The sequence below is a fragment of the Lepidothrix coronata genome, unplaced genomic scaffold (genome assembly GCF_001604755.1).
Source record: "Lepidothrix coronata isolate B3197 unplaced genomic scaffold, Lepidothrix_coronata-1.0 Scaffold55, whole genome shotgun sequence".
Lineage (NCBI taxonomy): Eukaryota > Metazoa > Chordata > Aves > Passeriformes > Pipridae > Lepidothrix > Lepidothrix coronata.
This window is the reverse complement of record NW_016690235.1, coordinates 1,220,653-1,244,919: the sequence shown is the minus strand read 5'-3', so window position 1 is coordinate 1,244,919 and position 24,267 is coordinate 1,220,653. Positions and strand designations below refer to the sequence as shown.

The 24,267-nt window shown below is 41.6% G+C and overlaps 1 protein-coding gene across 1 annotated transcript in view; it reads left to right on the top strand.

Annotated features, from left to right (window-relative positions):
* Positions 1 to 8,000: 8,000 nt before the first annotated feature.
* The window catches only part of SVEP1 (sushi, von Willebrand factor type A, EGF and pentraxin domain containing 1), a 123,153-nt gene continuing 106,886 nt past the window's right edge, over positions 8,001 to 24,267 (top strand). The window contains exon 1 of the mRNA XM_017816355.1: positions 8,001 to 8,569. Coding sequence (XP_017671844.1) covers positions 8,051 to 8,569 — 519 coding nt within the window. The 5' untranslated portion in view covers positions 8,001 to 8,050. The remainder of the gene's footprint in view (positions 8,570 to 24,267) is intronic.

Below are 24,267 nucleotides of genomic sequence, written 5' to 3'. Positions count from 1 at the left end.
ATTAGACCCAGAACACTCAGTCTCAGTTTGAGTTCCCTGATGTTTTATTCTGTTTTGCTGAAATTTTAGTATTTATCTAGCCTTTGTTAACCACGCAGGAAAGGAGACACTTTGGACTGTTAACAATAGGATATAACCTGAATGTCCCTTCAACCAGAAAAAAAGCCACATGAACCAAAGAGGTCAGACTGCTAAAAGAAGAACTAAGCTTACTCCAAACACTTTTTTAGTTTAACTGCTGCAAACACATAGACTTTTATGTGATTTCAAGTGGGCGAGGGAGCCAAACACAAAACCCAGCACATCCTCCTTTATGTTTGCTTTATCTTCTGATGGGCTGATGAAAGGGACATGGCATAGTTGTGTGTGTGACTTCAAATATGGGTTTGTAAGCTCTTGGGGTGCTGAGTGTACCTGCTGTTAGTACAGAAAAGATGCAGCAGATGTCTGGAAGAGGACAGGATAAAGGTTGACACTATTCCAGCTGCCCCAGTACTGTGACATGACTGCTGGCTAGGATGCCCCAATGCTGTCCTCATTTATGTGTAAAAGAGGTAATTGGACCTTTCTACTGCTCTAGCTCTCATTTCAGTTTTTGCCTGCTCCCATTTTAACATCCTGAGCTCAGTGTTAATTATTTCTGCTGTCCCTGAAGTTAGCTAAGGAATTCACACTTTTTTCTGTAGGTGAAAAAAGAGCATGTTCTCTCCCCAACCTTGTATATTTTCTTTCTCTTGGCACTGTGTTTTGAAGAGCTCTTTGTCCTAGATGTGTATCACAGTAACTCTGAAAGCATTTCCATTTTCCATGTCTTCAGTCCTGGGTTGGCTTAATTGCAAAATAATATTTTTTGTAACGTGTATACGAACTCTCAGACATAGGAAGAATGAGTTTATATGAATATAATATGAGCCATACCAGACTAGACTAAGGATCTAGGTTTCAATCTTCTTTTTAACTAAAACATTTTAGGAAACAGTTTAAAGCTAGGCAAGTGTAGTTAATACTGTCTTAAAATCTGTGATAGACCACTCCAAATTTTCAGAGATGGAAGAGATACCATGGTACTATGTTGGAGAAACTGGCACTGGAAGGATTTTTATTCCACAGTTTTTTTGCACACAAACTTGTAGTATACACTGCATTATTATATAGCTTGAGCTCAACTGCTCAAGTGCACACCAATGTGTGAAGCATCTCCTTTTGAAAGAGACCCCTGACATTTTCACTTAATGACATGTATTTTTTTATTAGAAACAACAGTGAAGTCTCTCTCTGTGGATCACCTCTGTTTTTCCTCATAACATACTATCTATCCTACTCTTTTGCCTGTCACACCTCTTTTCAGTTATCTCTTCCAGGATGAAGATAATTTCTTGTCTGAGAGCAGTATTTTCATCATAATATCCTAAATACACATCTTAAATATGTTATATTCATACATGACACTAAAAGTTGTATGAATTTTAATGAGGAAACTGTATCCTTGGAGACTAGAGCCCTTTCTTATCCACAGAGAAAAGTCACATTTCTCCTGCTTGTGAGTTTCTGTTGCAATAAAAAAGATCTGCTCCACATGCCCCAAACCTTCTTTCCTTGACTCCTTAAAACTGCAGTAGCTCTGGAAATTACTGAAGTCCTCATTCAGAAAAGCACTTTCCAAACATCCTTGTGAAGACCATTTCTTAGATTCTTTGGGCCCCATTTGATATAGAGAAGAGAGTTCAGAAATTTATTCTCATTCTCCAGAGCACCATCCTGCTTTGCTGAGTTAGTGCAGAACATCTTGTGAAACACATATGTGCAGTCAGCAGTAACTGCAATGTAAGGAAGCAGAGTGAAAGACTGATGGTGCTTTTGTATTTCAGTACTACAGTACACAGCATGTTTTGAAAAAGTAACCTGAAATAGCCTGTCTACCAAACATATTTTTTAATTGTGCCAGCCTATTAAGGAGCAAAAAATGCCATAAACAGGCTTCACCCTACAGACCTTGTTTGTATCTTGTCCTGTCACACTAGAGCCCGCAAAGTCCCCAGTTACCTTGAATATGAACCTCTCTTTTATGATCAAAGACATCTTCCACATTTTTCCAATATTCACTGTCTGCCTAGATGTTTACAAAAATCATACAGCACATACTTCAGGGTGTAGACTATGACAAAATATACTCACTTTAGCATGAATGTACAGTGAACTAGGCCAAAGACAGACTGACTTTGTGCTTATGAACTCTGATGAGCTAAACTTGGAAGTATAGTCAACATCTGCTGTGCAGACGGAGACCAGCAGATGTTTTGATTTTGCCTACCTTTTTTTTAATCTTGGAAGCTAGCCATATGATATTCTTATTGTGCACTGGGCTTGTCCACCAGTAAAGACAAAATTCTTATGACTAAACTTTGTCATTGTCTGAATACTAAGAAGCAATATGAATCTTGTTTTTCTTTTTTTAAAGCTTGAACTAATAACCCATAACTTGGCTCATTCAAATGCTTGTTTGCTCTGCTGAAGTCTAAAACGCCTAGACCTCTGCCTGAAAGAAGAAACTTTTGGCAGACTGACTCTTCTCCTCCTACGTAATAATCTTTTTCCAAAGTCATGTGGACAGATATTTTGCTCTCATTTAAGGGCCATGTATTCTCTTCAGTGTGTGTCAGAACTCCCAGAGGTGTCAATGGGATTTGCATGTATAAATCAAAAGTGACTGCCCTCAATTTGTTTTGTGTTTAAACAATGTTTATGTGGGAAATCTGAACTTCAAGTTTCTATTACTGAACAATTTATCTTAAAATAATTAAAGCCAGTGAATTACTGATATTCAAAAGGATTGCAAAGTATCTATCCCAGCTTTTAAAAGTAAAACAAATTATAATGTAAGAGATTACTCTCCTTTTTTTCCTCTTTTTTAAGAGTATTCTTATATTTACAGAAAATTCTTTGTTTCTTCAGTATGTTTCTTCATGTTCTGCTTAAGCCAAGAGCTGAGGCCTAAAATTGCGAAAAAAAAAAATCCACTCAGTTTTTATGAATAAGATCTTAATAGCCTAGCTTTGGTTCCTCAATACTGAATGTATAATGCATCCTGATCCCTCCTCCATGCTCCTTTCACTATTGCCACTTAGAAAGAAAAAAAAAAATAAATTAATGGTCAGAAACTGCTGAGACAATGTGTCGAAGCAACATATTTTAACATAGGGAGCTCCCCACAGCAGACTCTGCTTTGCGACACGACTGCAGACTTGCCTGGTCTTTGTCATAGTTTGGGGGCAGTGAATGAAAAGCGTAGTTAGAGCTGCAAGCAGGTAACGCACTACAGTGAAGGTTCTCAGCTGTGAGGAGAGAACACACACTCCAGAACTCAGGAGCTGGACCTGTTCTTTCTGCCCTTCCTCCCAAAAGGCACAGGAGGAAAGAGGAAGAAGTAATTTCCCTTCTTTCTCCCCCTTTCCTAGAATAGCTCTGCTGCTTTCACTTAAGCCACCAAGACTGGATATAAGCTACCAGGGACTGGCACTTTTCTGATACTGCATCAATCACTCCCCTGTGGCCAATTTCAGGGGTCATTTTCTGAGATTGGAAATATTTCTACTCCTACTCTGTAAATACTATTCCTGAAAGCTTTGCTCTTTCTATAGAGCCTTAAACACCCCCCACTGAAATCTGCAAAGGGAAGTGGACAGCACCAAGTAATCCTGTACTCTGGCAGTGGCTGAAAGCAAAGAAAGGCTAGCTCTGCTAGCTACGTATTGTGTAAGGTTTCCCCAAATCAACACTGTGGACTTGAGCACAAAGAGAGTCTTAGAAGCAGCTTAAGTAACATCAGGTTCTGACTTGTGTTCTTAAGCTGTCATTTTAACTCTAGCTAAAATTTAGAATGCTGAAAGCTTTCTGCAGAAACTTAAGAACACAGAGAAGACATTCCAGTTGTGGCTGTTTCTGCTGTGGCAAGAAGTTGCTAACAGAACATCCTTACTGTAAAAACAAAAATTACCTGCATTCCTTCAAAAATTGTAGGGTATGTGATATTGCGGCCTTGTCTCTGCAGGCACAAATACTGTGTGGGTTGAGTACAAGGATGTGTTCTGTACAGCTGTATTTGGGGGAACACAAAGGGGGAGGAATACACTGCTTTTCTTCTCCATATTTGGAAAGATGCTTGGCCATGTTTCATTGAGTAATTCAAGCAAAAAGCTATTTGGCTAAAGGACAGCAATCCTCAGACTGTTTGTTTGCAGAAGGGTTTTTAACTGGGGGTAAAGATTTCCCTTTTGTTTAGTAAGCAGGGTGGTATTAAACGACCATATGATCTTGTGGGGAGACAGTAAAGAATTACTGGAATTCATGAAGTCTGTGGATTTTAATAAGACAATTAGAGAGATACAGTAATGTGATTGTAGAAGCAGCTTAAGTGCTGCTCTCAAGCTTTCCTTAAGACCAGTCAGCCCTCTTCTGCCACATGACAAAGGCAGTTTATTCACAAGATCTAATGTTTTTTTTGTTACCTGCTGGTTTGTAATGGAATAGTCGCAGTCCAGCATCACCTTCTTATGCACACTGTCATCAAAAGCCACATGAAACCTGCATTTTCTGTACAAATAATGAAGCCCAGGGCAGATATTTTGACCGTCAGGGACACTTAAAGTGGGAAAAACTCCTTCTGCTCTCCATTTTCCCATCTGCTACAGATAAGTATGAACCAAAGCACAAATAATATGCATGAATACAACAGGGAAAAGACCATCAAAAGAAGAGGGCTTAAGCGCACCAACATGGAAAGGATTTGTAAAGAGCTGGCAGGCAGGCTCAGAGAAGGCAATTTCATTACAACAGAGATTTCCCCTGGAAATGCTGCTTTCAGAAAAGCTTAGTGTACATATAGTGAACAGAATGCTTGCTGTTTACACAAACACACACACACAACCTCCACCAATTGCAAGGTGGTTTTTTTCTCTTGCAAGAACAACCTTGTGGAAAAAATTCTTTCTTGAGGATTTCACTGGATGAATTCAAGCTTTTAAGTTAATACCAGACATTTTTCTATAGTTTTCTTAAATCACATCAGGAACACACTTGAATACTTTGGCTGCCCTCACTCTCCCTCATACCATTAGATCGTGCTTACTACAGATGTTGATACTGCCTTCTCAGAGTGTCTTGTAATGCTTTGCTATCTCCTCTCTGCACAACTAGATTGAATGTCAATGAATGTAAAGAGAGCTACCTGTGTTATGTACAAGGGAAAACATATGAGAAGAGTTACTCACTATATACAGGTCACTGATTCTTTTCAAAGTCTTTCTCATGCTAATTACTCAGGGACTGAAAGGAAATTTCTCCTCACCATTCAAATTTTCCTGGATTTTGCCTCACATCAGTACCATGCTAGAGCCTCAGTCTTGCATACACAGTCAGAACTTAGCTGTTCACCTATTTACTCCTTTTCTACTGTGAACTCCCTGTGTGACAAATATATTTACATCTCGCACTGATGACTTCATTCTGCTGCCCTGTACACATCCAAATACAGCTTTTATTTACACCAGTAAGAGCTTCTGTGTAGCATGACTGCAGGAGCTGCATGACCTAGGAGAATACACATTTTCACAAATTGTACATGTATTGAGGATTAATTTATAATTGTCCTGTTATCTTTTGCATTCATAATTTTGATGAGATCACTAAGACTGACATCAACTGCTCTGTTCTTACAGTTAGTCACCTCTGATTGCATATTGGCAGTACAGGAGGTGCATATGAAAGCTGGCCTTTGATATTAACCATCTTTCCTTTGCTAAAAATATTTCTAATACATTTTCCTTTCCTTTGCTTCTGAGTCCTAAAATGTGTGGCATTTATAAATACGAATCTAGCTTTATGTAAACATGCAGAAAACAATGGAACTAGCAGTTAAGTTTCCCAACAAACTAAACCAGTCTAGAGAAAAGTACTTTTTACAATCTGAAAACTCAGGAGTAGCAGCAGTACATCATAACTGCAATGGTCCACTACAGTTAGGAGCATCTTGCAGAAACCAGACTCCTCTTGGCTATACTTTTCCATTCTTTCATTCTGCTTTGTGCAAAGACCAACATGATCTGTAGCCCAGTACAGTGCAGAAGGACATTGTAAGTTGTACTAGTAGTGTGACTCAGACTAGAGTGGATGCAACTACAGCATCGTTTCTTTAATCTTCCAAAGACCAACGATGCAAATCAACTTTCTGAGAATTTTGGTGGTTGTAGCAATTTTCAGCTACCTGTCCGAAACAAAAAGTTGGCGGAGTAGCCCAAGTGTGATGTTATATCCTTCATGTCACTATAACATTAGCAGAAACTGGTCTGTCCACCAGCTATTCATCCTTCAGTACCAGAACTACTCTTCACATTTGACTCCGTAAGAGTGCCTGATTGCTATCTTCTCTTCAAGCACTAAGTTGCAGAAGTATACTTCCTGCAGGAGAAACAGATTTTTGTGAAGCACTTGGACAACTACATAAAGTAAAAAAATAATGTTGGATCCACATATCAGACGCATCATTTCCCTAATTAAACATCTTCTGTTACTTAGTCTCCTGTCATTTGCAGCCGAACTTGAGTATTGCTGGAAAGCCAAAAGGACAGTATTGGATCAATTTTCCACCACTGGGAGCCCCAGTGAATAAAGAGTAAATAATTCCATTACATGTAAAAGTGGGGTTTCACTTGCAAATGTACCAATGTACCTGTGTATTCCATAGCACTGTGATATGTCAACAAAAGTAAACTAAAGGAGAGAGGAGGAATAGAAAATGTATAAAGGAAGGAGAAATACCAACTAAAGGCGAAGAGTTGTAATCAACATGTTTACATGGCTGACCTATCCCAGGGGAATGTTTCTGAGACTGAGTTTCTTCTGGAAATGGAGTTGATTAGGTAGAAAACTGTTTTATACTAAACTAATGGTTAAAATAAACAAAAGTTCTTGCCTCATAACAGTCTAGAGAATTAAATCTGTAGCGAAGTTGGCTGAAGGAATAGTGGGTCCTGAGTTTGGGCAGGAGGTCTCTTCGGGAACATTTCTCTCTTCCAAAGTGATTCACAGACAGCAAGACAACACAGGAAAAAATTCCAAGAAATGGCTTGTAATCTCACACGTGGCTATAAGGAATTTTTCATAACAAGCCCAAGTTATTGTAACTGTTGCTACATCCATGTATATCTCTATATATATTTACGTACACATATCGATGTACATATGCAAGCACTGTCCCTACCTTTCATGCACACACCCTTGTGGACACACACCCCTCTCTATCCAAACACCTCGCCGACACTTCGGTGAGACATACATCAATAAAGTATTGTATGTACATCTTGAAAGTTGGAAAACTGAATCCACAGATGGCTGAAGTGAACAACAGAGTGAAACTGTGACAGCCAGGAGCGGAACCAGAGCATTCGGACCCTTCAAACATCCCAGCCGCAGGCGCATCCTCCGCGCAAAACAAAGGACTAAATTAACCACGATTAATTCAGCACGTGTCAGTGCAAGCCCTTGCTCCGTACCCGCGAGCAGCAGCTCCAGCCCGCGCGGCGGGGAAGCGGAAAAGGCGCTCCTCTCTTTTCGGGGGGGGTCCTGCCTTTTCGCCCCCCTTTCCCCCCCCCCATCCCCCGCTTCTCGGAAGCCGGGCATCGCTTCGCTTCGGCTCGCCGCGTTTCCAATGACCGCCAGCTGCCGGGCTGGCCCCCGACAGCCGTGTGGGACCCATCGGGGCGGGACGAGGCGGCGGGAGGCGGGGAGGGACGGGGGAAAAACGTTACCGAAAGGCGCGGGGGGGGGCAACCGAGAGGGGGGCGTGCGAGGGGCAGCGCCTCAGCCGCGGGGGAGGCCCGCGGGGGGATTAAAGGGCGCGGATACCTGCGGGGGCAGGCGGGGAGGGAGGAAGGGAGGCAGGGAAAGAGGGACAGGCCGGCCGCCCCTCCGAGCAGAGAGGAGGTGGGGCGTCAGGGGGCGACCAGCCGCTCTCCTCCCGCGGCTGCCGGCGTGTCCCCGCGCCCGCCGCCCCGCCATGTGGACCCTGGTGGCTCTCTGCTGTTGGGGGGGGCTGTCGCTGTCGCTGTCGCCGTCGGTGCCGCAGGGCCGGGCGGGCGGCCCTCCGGGCGCCCTCTCCCGCGCCCCAACTTTGGCGTCACCCGCGCTGGCGGCGCCGGCGCTGCCCGATACGACGGAGAGCAAAGTGGAGAAGCTGGGACGCGCCTTCAAGCGCCAGGTGCGGCGGCTGCGGGCGCGCAGCGGGCGGCTGGAGCTGGTCTTCCTGGTGGACGAGTCGTCGAGCGTCGGGCCGGCCAACTTCCTCAGCGAGCTGCGCTTCGTCAAGAAGCTGCTCTCCGACTTTCCCGTGGTGCCCGCGGCCACGCGCGTCGCCATCGTCACCTTCTCCTCGCGCAGCAACGTGGTGCCACGCGTGGATTACATCTCCCGGCGGCGGCCGCAGCAGCACAAGTGCGCTCTGCTGGGACGCGAGATCCCCGCCATCGCCTACCGCGGCGGAGGCACCTACACCAAGGGCGCCTTCCAGCAGGCGGCGGTGAGACGGGGCGGCGGGCGGGAGCTGTGCCCTGCGCTGGGGGGCCTGGCACCGCGGTGCGGGGGCGTGCGGGGGTGCGGTGTGGTGAGGAGCGCGGTGAGGAGCGCGGTGGGATGCGTGTTGAGCGGTGCGGTGAGGGTGAGGTGAGGGGTGCGGTGAGAGGAGCGAGCGGTGGTGCCGTGAGGTGCGGTGCGCTGTGGCAAGGGGACGTCTCGGCAGCGAGGGGAAGCGCGGCTCAGTGTGCGGCGCAGGAGTGCTCGGGGTGTTGGGGCGTGACGGCTCGGGGTGTGGTGTGCTGGGCAGTGCGTGTGTGCGAGTGTCTCTCTCCGTGCCGTGCGACGGTGTTCAGCGTCAAGGGATATAGGGCTGTATGATGGGGTGTGGAGTGGTGTAGTTGGGACGCGGAATAGTCTGGTCAGGGCAATTAGTCATTATCTTCCTGTGCTGTCGACCTGCGATTCCCATATTTTCTGCTGCCCTTGCAAACAAATGTGCGAAATTCACTCTTTGAAGGGGCATGGAGCCCATGTCTCTATTTCAGAAGTGATATATATGAGACAACTCTGGCATCTGAAACGTCTGCCTTGTTTTATGGTGGTGGGACTTGGGTACCCAATAGCTATCAGCAGTCAGAGATACCAAATACTGTCGCCAGGAGACTGCTTTAATTACTGATGACTGACAAAGATGCCCTTAAGTGTGTATATTATACCAGTAAATAGAAGTATGTCCAGGAACATTTTCAGACCCTGGAACGTAATCATCTGTAGTGTTGTCATACAGATCATGGCAGAACTTTGCTTTAGACAGCTCCTGGGCATGTATTCACACTTGATCACACTGAGGAGGCTTCCCACTGGATGGTTCATGGACGGCCAGTCCACTCTGGAAACTTTCTTACCAGGCTGCTCCTTGTCATTTGCCCTGTGGGTGCAGGAGCAACCCCCAAAGCAACTCTCGTTTTCTGGGGTTTTTGCGTCTAATTTCTGGTAGTGTTCTGTAGCTGAGCACTGGGTGTACTTGTCTTGAAACATCTTATGCATTCTCATACAGAGTTGAGGAGTGAGACTGCAAGAGGTGCATCACTGCTGGGCATGTGAAATTGGCAAAGCTTATTCTCTTCTTCACATTTGGCAGGAGAAAGCAATTGTCTAATGTGCTCAGAGCTGCACAAGTCAAACCTGTTTTAGGAAAACACACCCCTGTATTAGATCTTCCACCTGAAGTCATGTTTCGATATAGATCCACATCAGAGGTGTTGTGTGAAATGGTTAAATGATACAAGTTAAAAATAACGGTTACAAACAAAATGTGAGCTTAAGAAATACCATCTGTTTTCTTGATACAAAATCTTGACTAATGATATCTTTAAAGTGAAATAAACAAAAATTCCCTTCAGAAACCTACAATTTAGTTTCATGAGCCCAGCTAAACTTTGTGGCTGCAACAGCATGACTGTCATTTTACACTGTAGTCTTATAAGAATGTGGGAAGAAAAATATTCACATGGTGACAGGGAGAACTGCAATAGAATGACAAGGTTAAATTCCAGTCTGCTTGCTGGCTCTTGATTAAAGATACTGTACTGTGGTTTTGTTCAGTATGATTTCTTCATGTCAGACAAATTAACATCTTCAGGAAACACTCTGTTTTCTAGACACTTTTCTGAAAATGACTGTTCTAAGCTTAAAATACTGCTATTGGAAGATCTCTATTTAAAGTCTAACAAAACTGTTATTCCCTCTGGACTCTTACACTGCTGTCTTTTGTTTTTAACTGTATTTTGGTACAACTGTAATTATTTCTTCTTTCACTTTTCTAAAATGTCACTTTTTTTTCTTATGTTACACTTTAATATGGGGTTTCTTCTGCTTCTGACCAGAATTCTCTACTTCTTTTCCAAACTCAAAAGTCTCTGTGAAGCATTACGAAGTCCCCAAAATAGTATCAGTTATGTCTTCTAGTAACAGACTATGAAGCAAAGTGCACACTTAGAATAATCCCAGCACTTAAATCGTCATGCAGCACTCTTGATTGTTAAAGTGATTAATTCATGCCTGTGACAGTTCTACGGAAACTACTGGGGGGGGAGAGAGATAAGTGAATTCTGCAAAGTCATCAGTCTGGTTAGAGTTGGACCTGGGAACACCAGTGAACAGGAGCAAGATTTACATAGCAGTTGTTCAGCAGGTCTCAGAACCCATGGCAGCAAAACCATTCATTTAACCCCATCCTAAAACCAGAGCTGCTCAGTTTGACAAGCTGCTGTGCAACCACGTAATGTCCATCTTCTTTGAAAACATAAGGGAGTTCTCCTTGGCGCTGTAGTTTTGCATCCTCTCCAAAGGTGCTTCACAGAGCAGAGTTTCTCTGTTTTGTCAGAGCTGTCCATGCTTATTTTTAACACTTGTGCCCCACTTTGACATTCCTACCCAGCAGATTGAAGATAAATTCTGTGATGTTTACAGAAATATGCTGGATGTACCACAAGAGACAGTGGCAGGAGATACCACCTTGATCCAGAGGGCTGATCCAGGTGGTGTCAATGTTTGGGTTTGATACCTTGTTTGGGAATTTCGTGCCACACTTGAGCCAGCAAGTGCTTATGTTCATCAGTCTTTCTTTTAAGGCACATGCAAACCATCTAAGAAAGGGGAAGAAACTGAGCTCACTCATGCAAAACTCTCTGGCTTCAGTTTTTCACAGCATAAGTTCGTGGGACAGCACAAACTACATGCAGCTTATGTTAAGCAGATTGCTTATTGCATTATGGAGAGCTACAGAGTTGTTGTGACAGCGAGAAAGAACCAAAGAAGAATTGAAAATACGAACAGGTTTGAGTAAGCATTGGTGCTGATGACTAAAGAATACATATAAAACCCAAATATCTTAGTAGTCATAACTTCTGAATTTCTGAGCTGTAGGCACCTGTATTGGAGCTTCTGATCCTAAGAGATAACCACTGCTATCATCACTCACTGTGCCTCATGGGAAGGATGTGCATCAACTCGTCATTGCCAGATGAGTTCTGAAATAGAAATGGGGGGGTCATCATATGATGTTGGAAGTTTGATGGGGTGTTCTTGTCTTAGCAGCCAAGACTCACAGTTACATATATGCCAGCATTGATGTGCCATCTTCATTGATGAACAGTTTAAACATCCTGAAGCTTCACTGGTTTTTGTGGGCTACTCTGCGTTGCAAACTCTTGACAAAATAACATCTGCTTCTAAGAGGACAGACTTGTTTCTGTCTTTCAGTGGAAGTAAAATGGGAAGCATTTCTCTTCAAAACTGAGCTGGAAGTTGTAGGTATGCACTGCTGTTGAGCAGAAGTCATAGATACCACTCAGCCAGCCTTAGACAAGCCAATTTTTCTAAACAATCTGGCAAAGTGGTAGCTGAGGGAGGCTTTGGGAGTCATTCTGTGTTAGTATAATAATTGTTGCATTAAAAAGTCTTCTTGCTTTTGTATTTCACCATCACTCTATTCAGTGGTATATGTAAACAGAAGGTTTGTCACAGCACCTACAGAATAAGGTGGCACATTTTCTAAGTATATGGTCCCTGAAATCTGGTTTTCAATCTAATGTGGATCATGACAAACAGCCAACCAGCATGTCAAATCCAGTGTTCTGTTGTTGTCCAATTAAAAAAAATTTTAAAAAGCCCCTCAAAAGAATGTAAGCACATATCAATTGAGAATAAACAGTTATAATGCTTATTTAGTGCTTGTTTAAATAAGTAATGGTGGCTCTGTTTCTTCGGTATGTCAAAATCGTGAAAGTACAAGATGCAGTATTGTCGCCCACTAGGAAAATTAGCTTTTAATTTCAGTGCATTTGCAGATTCAGAATCTCATTTTCAAATTAAAAAAAAACAATTAGTTGACACAAAGGGGATTGAAAATCTTTTCACAGAATCACAGAATATGCCACATTGGAAGGGACCCACATGAATCATCGAGTCCAACCCCTGACCCTGCACCCATTCCCAGGAGTCACACCATGTGCCCAAGAGTATCATCCAAAATCATCTTGAATTGTCAGGCTTGGTGCTGTTTGACCACTTCCCAGGGAGCCTGTTCCAGTGTCCAACCACCCTTTGGGTGAAGAACCTCTTTCTAATATCCAACCTAAACCTTCCCTCACAAACTTCAGGCCGTTCCTTCAGGTCCTGTCACTGGTCACCACAGAGAAGAGATCAGTGCTTGCCCCTTCTCTTCCCCTCAAGAAGAAGTTGTAACTGCAATGAGGTCTCCCCTAAGTCTCCTCTTCTCCAGGCTGAACAGCCAAGTACCCTCAGCTCCTTCTCATATGGCTTCCTCTCAAGGCCCTTCACCATCTTCATTGCCCTCCTTTGGACACTTCAGTAGCTTAATATCTTTCTTATGTTGCAGTGCCCAAAACTGCACACAATATTCAAGGTGAGGCCTCCCCAGGTCAGAGCAGAGTGGTACAATCCCCTCCCTTGACCAGCTGGCGATGCTTTGCCTGATGCCCCCAGGACATGGTTGTCCCTCCTGGGTGCCAGGGCATTGGTGACTCAGATTCAACTTGCCATCAACCAGGACCCCCAGGTCCCTTTCTGTGGCACTGCTTTCCAGCCTCTCATTCCCCAGTCTGTATGAACATCCGGGATGGCCCATCCCAGATGCAGAATCCATCACCTCTCCTTGTTGAACTTCATACAGCTGGTGATTGCCCAGTCCTTTAACTTGTCCTGCAGGGCCTCCCTGCCTTTGAGGGAATCAACAGCTCCTCCCAGTTTTGTGTCATCTGCAAACTTGCTTAGTATCCCTCCCAGTCCTGTATCCAAGCCATTTACGAAGATGTTGAAGAGCACAAGGCCCAAGATGGGGCCCTGCAGAACCCCACTAGTGACAGGTCACCAGTCTGATGTTACCCCATTCACTGTCACCTTCTGTATTCCACTCGTGAGCCAGTTGCTCACCCAGCCCATGTTGTGTTTATCCAGCTGTGTGCTGGACATTTTGTCCAGTAGGATCCCATGAGAGACAGTACCAAAAGCTTTACTGAATTCCAAAAAGATTACATCAGCTGGCTTCCCTTGATCAACTGGGTGGGTTACCTTGTCATAGATGGAAATCAGGTTTGACAAGCAGGACTTTCCTCTCGTTAAGGCGTTCTTACCATGTGCATGGTTCAAGGTTTTTTTGTTTTAAAAAAATGGTGCCCTCACTGAGATGATGAACATTCAGAATATGTATGTTGTGTGTTTATCAAGAATGTGTTTATGGGTTTTTATTCCTATAACCTCTGCAAAACGAGCAGCTGATAACAAGAGAGCAGCAGATTCTAGACTGATGATCTTTAGCATCATGCTCTAAATATCTTAAGTCATTTAGAGCTAACTGATTAGATGACAGCGTTGGGGCTCTCTAAGTTTTGATATGGCCTTGACAATCTGTATTAAAGATACAGTGGAAAAAAATGAAACCAGCCTGGTTTACCTCTGTGGTCACTTCTGAAATTGCAGAGCTATGAGGTAGGGATTACTGGTCAAATTGAAAGTAGAGTTCCTGTCAGCAATCGCTAGTGTCAAGTCTAAATCACCACTTTTAATCAGTGTAGTGTTTGTGAAAAGTACTAGTCCTGCTTACTACAGCCTTGCATGAGATTGTTCACAAGATTAATGCATCAGGGTCAGAGGCAAGGTACACGTCTGCACATTGTTCATTGTGTTTAGACCTGGCCTGAAACGTGGCTGCCTTAAGAAATTATTAAGTAATTTTTTCTCTGACTTTTTGGCCGGGACAGGCAAAAAGTGCTCTGCTTAGCATCATGTCTGGGGCTGGCTAATCAGGATTAATATTTTCTTAGGTTGAAAACCTGTTTTTTGGAAATTGATCTGTTTGTGCTTCCAAAATTGTGCCTTGAATTTGGGTCTAAGCAGAAGTTGTGATTTGGAAGTCTGGTGTTTAGCAGATTAGTCACTTATTATCTTCCCTTTAACTTAAGTGCAGTTTGTTTTTAAAATGCTAAAATATGTACCTTATAAGAAGCACTGAAGGATTCTGGTACATATCCTTCAGCCTCATCTCTTCATTGAGGCGAATTGAGTTTATAAGTGTGAGGTAGTAAAGGGAGACAACCTGGCTTCAGGCACAGACTGAAGTGAGTCTGTACTCCAGTAGAGACCACTGGTAGGGTCATCTCCATGTGTAGTGCCTCTGTATGGCAGTTCTGCATTAGGTGTGCCGAAACCCTTTATTCCGGTGCTACCCTCTCCACTGAGTATGTAGGAAGCTGCAAATGCATTGATACACCATCTTACTCTATACTCTGAATTGACCGCCTGCTTAACCTCACTAATTTTTCATGTTTTTCTTTCTCTGGTATCCCTAGAAGCAGTACACTTGGTAGTTCTGATGAATAAAAGGCAAAAAATACTAGTGAGTGTTCTGTTCTTCATTGCTTTTTAAAGCATTGTTTTTCATGGCTTGAAAAAGTCACTTGCCAGTTCCCTTTAATGTTTTGTACTGCCCCTCCACAACATGGGCTTTATACCTTTGAACATACTGCAACAGTATTTTCATGCTAGTACTAGGGATAATGCAAAATATTGTATAAAAAGAATTGTTATCCAATGGAGTGATTTAGACTACTTTCATGCAAAATTCATGGCTTATTAAAACCTGGCTTGTCAGCATTCAAGTTACCATCTATGCTTATATTTTTGCACAGCTCCTGGCCAAGGAATTTGCTCATGCAACTTTGAGAATGGCAAATCAGCCCACAAACATTACTGTTCTCTTGTTGTTCGTTGACTTCTGAGTGCTTATTGTGGCATATTGTTTATCGCTTGTTGCAATGCTGTAAGTTTGATCGGCAGTATTCAGAGATGCTAGTAAAGTAAGGTTGGTTTTTCTTGAGCAGCCACACCCCCACACTCTTCTGTAGAAGTTTAAAAAGTATATGAACCTGAAAGCTAGGCAAACCAATATGACACTTTAAGAAAGTAATCCATTCTGGAAGCTTTTCAGGATGACGGCTATAATTATGAGTGCCAGCATCCACTGTGTTGCATATCTGCCAAGACAGACCTCCCTTAGAAGGCACACTGTATTTACAGTATGGTACTACAAACCCTTTAGCCATTTCCCAGTGTAACATACAGAGGCAGAAGTGAGAAACTAGGGATATTGCTGCAGGAATTAACACAAATCTCACTGATATAATATCAGAACTAGCTGCACAACAAATTAAATCTTTCACAGCTGTGGTATCTGGATGACATCACTCTAAATGTTTCAGGAATAGAGATTCCTTTTCAGTATAAAACCATTTTTTGTTGTTGTCTCAGGACCTTTGCCAGAGGGGTCTGATTATAAGTACCTTCTGATCCACAGTCCTTAAAAAAATCAGTCCTAGCATGTGCTTTGCTCCAGAGATACGAAGACAAACCAGAAAAGCTACAGAGTGGTTTGTTCCGAGAGAAGGAAATAAATTCCCAGCATTAAATTTTGAAGAAGTTAGGACAAAATAAGTTGGTTTATTTTTAATGAATTTCCTAGTCTTACAAGAGGTCTTTACACCAAAACACATCATGTTTAGCAGTAGTTCCTAACACGAGCTTCAGTGTTAATATTCCATATGAAATTTATTTTGCATGTTCTATGATACATATTTTATTCTTTGTCCTCCCATTGCACGTGTTACTGGAATTTGTAATTCAGATTTTGCAGTGAGACAAAATGTTTGTGGTGGTCAGAATTTTCTGACTTTTCCAGGTGCAGAAATTAAAAGCACTATTGCTTTTAGCAATAGGTAGGCTCTTTATATGACCAGGAACCTGTTCAAATCTTGGAGCAACTTACTTCTCTATGATGTTAACACAATTCAAAACAAAGGCTCTTGTTAAAATTATGATGCTCCCTTTGGTTCAGAGTCTCACTGGTAACTTCAATCGGTAAGACATGAGCAGCAGTCTGTAAAAAGCTTTAGCATTCAGTGGTGTGGTGCTCTGCTGGACATATACAGTATAAACAGGTTATCAGGGACTCTTATTTATCTCCCAGACACTCCTCAACACCCACTTGGTCTGGGACAATTCTTAGCAATGGTAATCTTTTTTAATGTTGCTCAATTCTAGCAGTCCTGGAGCAAAACAAAAAATATTCATATATATAAAAAATATATCTATTCAGAAGATAATTGAGCAGTGGCAGCTGGCAGTAGATGGGCAAGGTTATGAACTGTGTTTGTCCTTTTGGAATTGATTTTGCTGTTCAGCTCTTTTTTTCCCACTGCTTTTTTTAAAATAATAAATGTTTAAAGCAAACACAAAAGAGACAAATATTTGGCAGATGCACTAGTCAATAGTGTTGTGAATGCTTGGTCTGAAAATACATGGAGATCAATTACATATTCAGTAAAATATTTTTGAGTCCTTGTTTTTATTATTAGCAGAAGACTGGAGCAGTACTGGAGAAATCAAGTCACAGCTTTGTTACTTTAATGATGGAAATTGCTCACAGACAAAGAAAACTAGGGTTTTTAGTTTTTCAAATCAAACTGAGATCTATTAGCAGGATGATATTTTGAATATGGCACACAACATAGCAGCATATAAGGGCCTCCAGCAATTTTTGGAAGTCGTGATAAAGTTGTTAGAAGGTTGTATAGCACCAAGACCTTAGAAAATGGCTATGTACATAACATGCTTTGTCTTTTAATGTCCTGTTTAGAAGACCTCAGAATGATAGAGAGTGAAGGATATGTATGTTAGTTGTTTTCTCGAAATTAGGCACATTTGGTTCTTTCTAGTTCAGGGCTCAAAACTGCAAGCCGCACAATTTCAAGTTGCCAGATCCAACAGTCCTCACACAACTGTGTAAGCCAAAATTCTATGTAGTAGTTCCTGTTTTTGCAAAGCCAGTGGTGATTTTGAGTTATTTGTTTTTTTCTTTAGGTTGATCAGGACTGTGTCCAAGTTGGGTTTTGAGTATTTCTGGGGATGGAGATCCTATAAACTCTCTGGGAAACTTGTTTCAATGGTTGATCACCCTTGTAGTAAAAATGTTTTGTCATAGAATCACAGAATCTCAGAATATGCTGAGTTGGAAGGGACCTACAAGGATCATCAAGTCGAACTCTTAACCCTGCACAGGACCATCTCCAAGAGTCACACCATGTGCCCAAGAGTATCATCCAAACGCTTCTTGAACTGTCAGTCTTGGTGCTGTGACCACTGCTGTTTGACCACTCCCCCAGGGAGCCTGTTCCAGTGTCCAACCACCCTTTGGTGGTAGAGGTGAAGAACCTCTTTCTAATATCCAACCTAAACCTCCCCTCACACAACTTCAGGCCGTTCCCTCAGGTCCTGTCACTGGTCACCACAGAGAAGAGATCAGTGCCTGCCCCTTCTCTTTCCCTCAAGAGGAAGTTGTAACTGAAATGAGGTCTCCTCTTCTCCAGGCTGAACAGCCAAGTGCCCTCAGCCGCTCCTCATACGGTTTCCCCTCAAGGCCCTTCACCATCTTCATTGCCCTCCTTTGGATTCTCTCCAATAGCTTAATATCTTTCTTATATTGTGCCACCCAAAACTGCACACAATATTCAAGGTGAGGCTGCCCCAGTGCCAAGCAGAGCAGGACAATCCCCTCCCTTGAGTGTCTGGTGATGCTTTGCCTGATGCCCCCCAGGGCATGGTTGTCCCTCCTGGCTGCCAGGGCACTGCTGACTCAGATTCAACTTTTCATTGACCAAGATCCCCAGGTCCCTTTCCCTGAAGTTGCTTTCCAGCATCTCGTTCCACAGTCCATACGAACATCCAGTGTTGCCCCATCCCAGGTGCAGAATCCACCACTTTCCCTTGTTCAACTTCATACGGTTGGTGATTGCCCAGTCCTCTGATTTGTCCAGGTCTCTTTAAGTGGAATTTTGGTCTTTAAATTTGTGCTTTTTGCCTCATGCTATCAAAATTCTTTATACATCTTCTTTACTCCCCCACTCATTAAGTATTTATATATATACATGGATCTATGTATATGGAATATTTATGTACATAAATTATATGTATATTTATGTATGTAATTCAAGTATTTATATATATGCATGGATATGTACATTTTGCCTTCTTTTCTTCATCTGAACAATTCTAGATCTGTCAGTCCTTCCTTAGATGACATGTCTCTGCATGTCCTGGCCATGAGCATACCTGGCCTTTTTATCTGTGTGCTTTCATCCGTAGATTGGGGGTGTCTGACAAAGTTGTAAGATTTACTGAGATGATACTTTGCAGTTACTCAGAGCACTACTTAAATATCCAGGTTATTTCTATAGATAAATCTTTTCTCTGAATTATGAGTGCATTTTTTGCTAGGGAAATATCTAATGAAAGCTTTAAAATTAGTTAATTTTTTTTCTGTCTAGGTAACAGCACTAGAGTCACTCTAGAGCTTGTGTAGCAGTGCAGAAGAAAGTAGTAAAAGCTTGGAAACCAACACCTCTGACTGTGGAATATCTTTTAGTTCATTTGATTGGAACAGTGAAAATAGCACTGTTCAGTGACCAAAAGAAAAGGTGGTAAAATCAGAACTTTGCTGTTTTAGAGAGGGAGTACAAGAGGTATAGCTAGCTCTTTTATGTAACGGAATAACAGCATTTGTATCATGATGAAGGGGAACTGTACTTGTCACCCCCTGGCTTTGTGTTGCTCTTGTGAGTGACCAGGTCCCTTAGGGTTGCTCTGGATTCAGTGATGAGTGCCTCATCTCCACCAAAAGCTATGGTTGATTCCAGTACTCATTATTCTTTTGTTTATAGAATATTTATTTGTATAACATTTTCTGCCAGATTTGGATCTTTTTACCTGCAGGAAGGATGAAAGCAAAGAAACTTTGAAACAAAGGTTGAGCATTGCAAAGAGATTTAGCATTGCCATTTCCTTTGTGAATGACATGCAGATCTGCTTCTGAAGCCATCCGTGATAAATTAAGACATACTGTTTTAATATTCAGATGAATATCTATGTCAAATCTATGCAGTGCTTAATAGTGAATATGTTGTATTACATATAGTTAAATTCTGTTATATTATGAAATGGGAATTATTCCTTTTATAGTGAATAAGTGATCCTCTGGGAAAAAGGAATAATCTCATTCTATTCAGAAATCATCCCTTAGACTGTAAGTTTTATGTTATTCCTAGAGTGAAAAGAAATTCAGTGTAAGTGGTCAAGTGGTATAGTGGAGCTGAATGGCTCTTTAGTGGAGGGCTTTCTGTTTTGCTTCTGAGATGGTGGTTCTTCCTGACCTATAAGAAAAAGCATTCCCTTAGGTAGTGTATTTCCTACAAGGTGAATGCTTGGATAATGTTATTTTGAGGGCTGGGTTCCAACTTAAGCCTTTTAAGGCAAGCTTCTCCTAGCAAGGATCCTGGAGCTGTCTAACATTACCTAAGGCTTAGTTTGTAAAGTGAGAGAGGTTAACTCATTTCAGTTTGTTTCCCTCTAGACAGATTTATTAATAGCCAGTTCTGTATGGTCAGAATCTTCTTTAAAAGCAAACCACAGAGTAAGGACAGGGATCAGGCCCAAGATTATATGTTTACATACTGGATGCAGATGAGGTAATTGAGGCAGTAACAAAGAACATTTGACAACATCCTTGCTGTGTCTGTCAAGCGACTGAAGGAGTCTTTGCCCTTGGATGCTTCTTGTGTCCTAATTTTATATTACAAACTCCATATTAATGTTAAAAACACTAAATTTAGAGGTTTAGCTGTTTTTGTGACTTTACTAATGGGATTTAACTTCCCTTACAGTAGCAAATTTCTAGAGGAGGATTTTGTACGACAACTCTTTTGTTGCACAAGGCTTCATTTTTTAATTCTAAGGGGTGTTATTGGCACAAAAAATTGGGCAAGTCTGTCAGATATTTGTGCACACTAAAGAGGCACTGAACACAATACAGATGGTAATAACTTTTTGCTAATGTGAAAAGAATGTTTTAGTTAAGATCTGGAAGGTTTACTGAAACTGACTGATCTATCACTCCTGTAAAAGAAGTGTGGACAAGAAAATACTTACTAAAACGGTAAAAGACTAGATATCCACGCATTTCTTGTCAATCATCAAGAGCACTAATTGGTTTGTTTTGTTTGTACTTACCCCTTATTAATTTACAGCATTGACCAAATGGGCTATGTTCTCAATTAAACGTCATTCAGCACTGTATTTAGAGTTATAGCTTGTGCTCAGTTTCATTTGACAATAAATCAAAAGCAGATGTGGATATTCATACCAAAGAAACAGGTTCTCAGGATCCTTTTAAATTCCTAGTACCATTTAGTGGGCTTTTAAACTGTATTTATTGAAGAGCATGACGATTTATGAAGGGACTGCAAAGCCTTGTCATGAAAAAAAGTCATCTTTATATAGATACAGTCCATGAAGTTGGCAGGGACTGGTGAAATACGTGGAATGATCTCTGTGTGTGTTCATAAGTTTAGGGGTTAAGTGAACACACATTTAAAAATATATGATATTTCTGTTGGGGAAAAGAACAGCTTTCAAAATCACTTTCTGGAAAGGAAAGGAGAGAGGTTTCTCAGAATAGAGGAATGTGAGTCAGGGTTAGAGGAAACAAAAATTATCTGAAATGCCACACAAATATTGGAGAGAAGAGGTAGAGTAATGTGGAGTGATACCTGGATTGTCAGCAGCTCTGGATGGTGGCCTGTGTCACTGTGCTTTCACAAAAAGAAGCGAAACACTAACTTGACCACCAGACATACACAAATTATTTAAAAATAGACTTTGGTCTCCCCTCCACCCCGTGCTGAATGTTTTTTTCCTTCCCTTGTTATTTCCCTCTGCCGTTATACAGCAGGGATTCTGTGTCTAGAGTTACAGCTGCAAGACATGAGGGCCAAGCTGTTCAGTGGTTTTGTTTTGTTTTGATTTCTAGGGGCAATATGTAGCAATCTTGTCTGTTTGTCTGTCTGTTTCTCTCTTCAGATCCCCTGATGCCTGAATATTCAAGTCTTCATGTAGCAGGAAGACAGCTTCATGCTCTTTTACCTGTTAGCTCAGTTTGTGTCTGTGTGTGACAGAAGTGCTGTCCTGAAGACGTAATTGCCCTTTGAGATGCAGAGAACAAAAAGCTGTTTGCTGCTTGCCTTGTCTGAAAGTCATCTAGCTAAGGTGTATTTTCCCCTCAGAAATGGTCATTTGCTCCTCAAAAATGGTCTTTTACTGATGCTTCCCACTTACTCAAACCCTCATCTTTTAAGAGGGCTTGGTAAGCATTTGTTCATGGGATCAGGAACTTTCTTGATCGCACAGAAAGACATGGAGAGTTTGTGTTTCAGCAGTTTCAGAGGACATTTTTCGCAGTCTAATTTTGTAAAACAGAGATCCTTGGTAATTTACTAAGCAGAATTATCTCTGTTGTCCTGGCTAGACTACTGAGGCACAAGCTAGTTGGTTCATTGTTCATGCCGACATGTTTCTGTATTTATGGAAAACATGGAAGTTTGATTACTGTCTGAGTATCAATTGCTGAAGGGCTAGGGCAATGTGTAATGCCATCCACTACCTTCACCTCCAAAGTTTGTGCACCTTCGTGTTATGCACAGGGAAACAGATGCTACAGAAATTGCAAAGCTACATCCTTCCAAAATTAAGCTTTGTTCCCCTTTCTGTGCATGTTATGACATAATCACGAGTTGAAATGGTATGCTGCTAGAGCAAGCTGCTTGTAGATGGGATCTTCAGAGAATTGCACTGACAATCTCTGTTACGTGTCTTAATCCTATGTAAGTTGTGGGTTTTCCTCAGTTACACATATTCCACAACTTGAGTGTATTTGGGGCGTACTTTTCCACCTTTATTATGTGATTTGCAGATTGAAAGTTCTTTCTTCAAAGTTCAGAGATGCTGTGGTTGCCAAAATCAAAGTATGGATGGAACATATGTTTTTTTCATCTTGTTTTTCAAAAAAAAGCCCTTTTCACTGAAACAGCGTGAGAGAAACATCCTGAGTGGAGAATTTCATCCTGAATACTTAAGAAGTTGGATAGAAGTTTAAGTTGCTTATATTCTATTTTAAAATAGCATAGTTAATGCTAAATATGTTAATTATATGTTAATTATAAATAGCATTACCCTCTCTGCCTGCAATGTCCCTTGTTTTATAGCATCAGTTTTACAATCCATTTTTAAAATAAGACATTTGTACTTTTTTTCCTATTTGTCTTCATGTTGTCTTTTGTCTTGTCTTTTTTCTTCCTGATTCTTTTCATTCTAGCTTTCTACTTCATTCTACTTTTTCACTTCATTCTGGTTTTCCACTTACGACTTAAACAATATGAGGAACGATAGGTTTGATTTGTGAAGGGTATTTTTGTCCAAGAGAATTTGGTTTCACTCCCTTTGGGTTTTGATAGAAGCAGTAACAAAATCAAGTCCAACAGCAAAACATTGCTTGGCAGTCTCTCAGACCACAGTGTCAATGGTATATGCTTTGATTTGAGGTCTGTGTACTTGTTTTTGTGTAGTATCTACCTGAAATCAGTGAACTGACAAATCAAAACAAATGGTCCTGAAATCAAATCGTCCTGACCTGGCTTACTGAGAAGGGATATAAAAACTCTGCGGGTTATTTAGACTCACCTAGACTGTATGCTTTTGTTTGAGCTCAAAGGCAGATGATTTTACTTCATAAGTTTTACTTTAAGATTTTGTAATAAAACTACTCAACTCAGGTCACCTCCATTTTTGGAATTTGTGTTTGTTAAGGGTGGCTTAAATACATTTACCTACTCGTCATACAACAACATGATTTTTGGAGTATCATTCATAGGACTATCAAATGTGGTCTTTTCTATTGATTGTAGCATGGTACGATCTATTATTGAAATAAACATGGTACTTATTTGCCTGCTACCAAACTGAAGGTCAGAATCTAATTCCTTCTACAGAAGTTCACAAAGGAAGGAGAAAGTACACCTTCACAATCCTTTGCTTTAGGGCTGCAGTCAGCACCTGACCACCAGTAGGATATTGGTAGTGGTCCCATATTTACTCAGACTCTGACAGATAGTGGCTAATCAGCATGGTAACTTCATGGTTTCTAGTCCATGGCATGTCAACATTGCATTTTCGGAGGCGCTCTGCCTGTCATCCAAAAACAAATGTACTTAGAGAGTAATTAGCAGTGCAGTAGTGCACTGTCAGACTGGAGGGATGGGCAGGAATCTGTGGCGTTTGTTCTCACTCAGGCGCTACTGAGTAGTGTCACAAGTGTTTTGTGTGAAGTATTAGAAAGAATGATCCTTAATCTATAGATGGCAGCAGGGTGGAAGGGACTACAAGCAGTTTTGATGCCATAATGGACAATCTGAAGTGATGCTAGCAAACCATTGTAAGGGAGAAAAGGACAGTTCAACGGGAATGATGGGAAGTGTTGTGCTGGGGTTAAAATAACCAACTGTCCAGATGGTTGTTGAGAAAAGACTAAGAATAAATCAGAAGTGTGGTTTATAATTTAGTGGATCGAAACGTAAGATTATGTTAAAATATGTTAGATCATATTTTGGGTCTTGCACTAGATTTTCAATGTTTGGATTACCTGTTTAAGCAGAAGACAACAAAGTTGCTAAAGCACTGGTCAGAATCATTGCTGTCTGATTCATAGGTGACTATCACTCATTTCAGATGGTGTTGTGATTT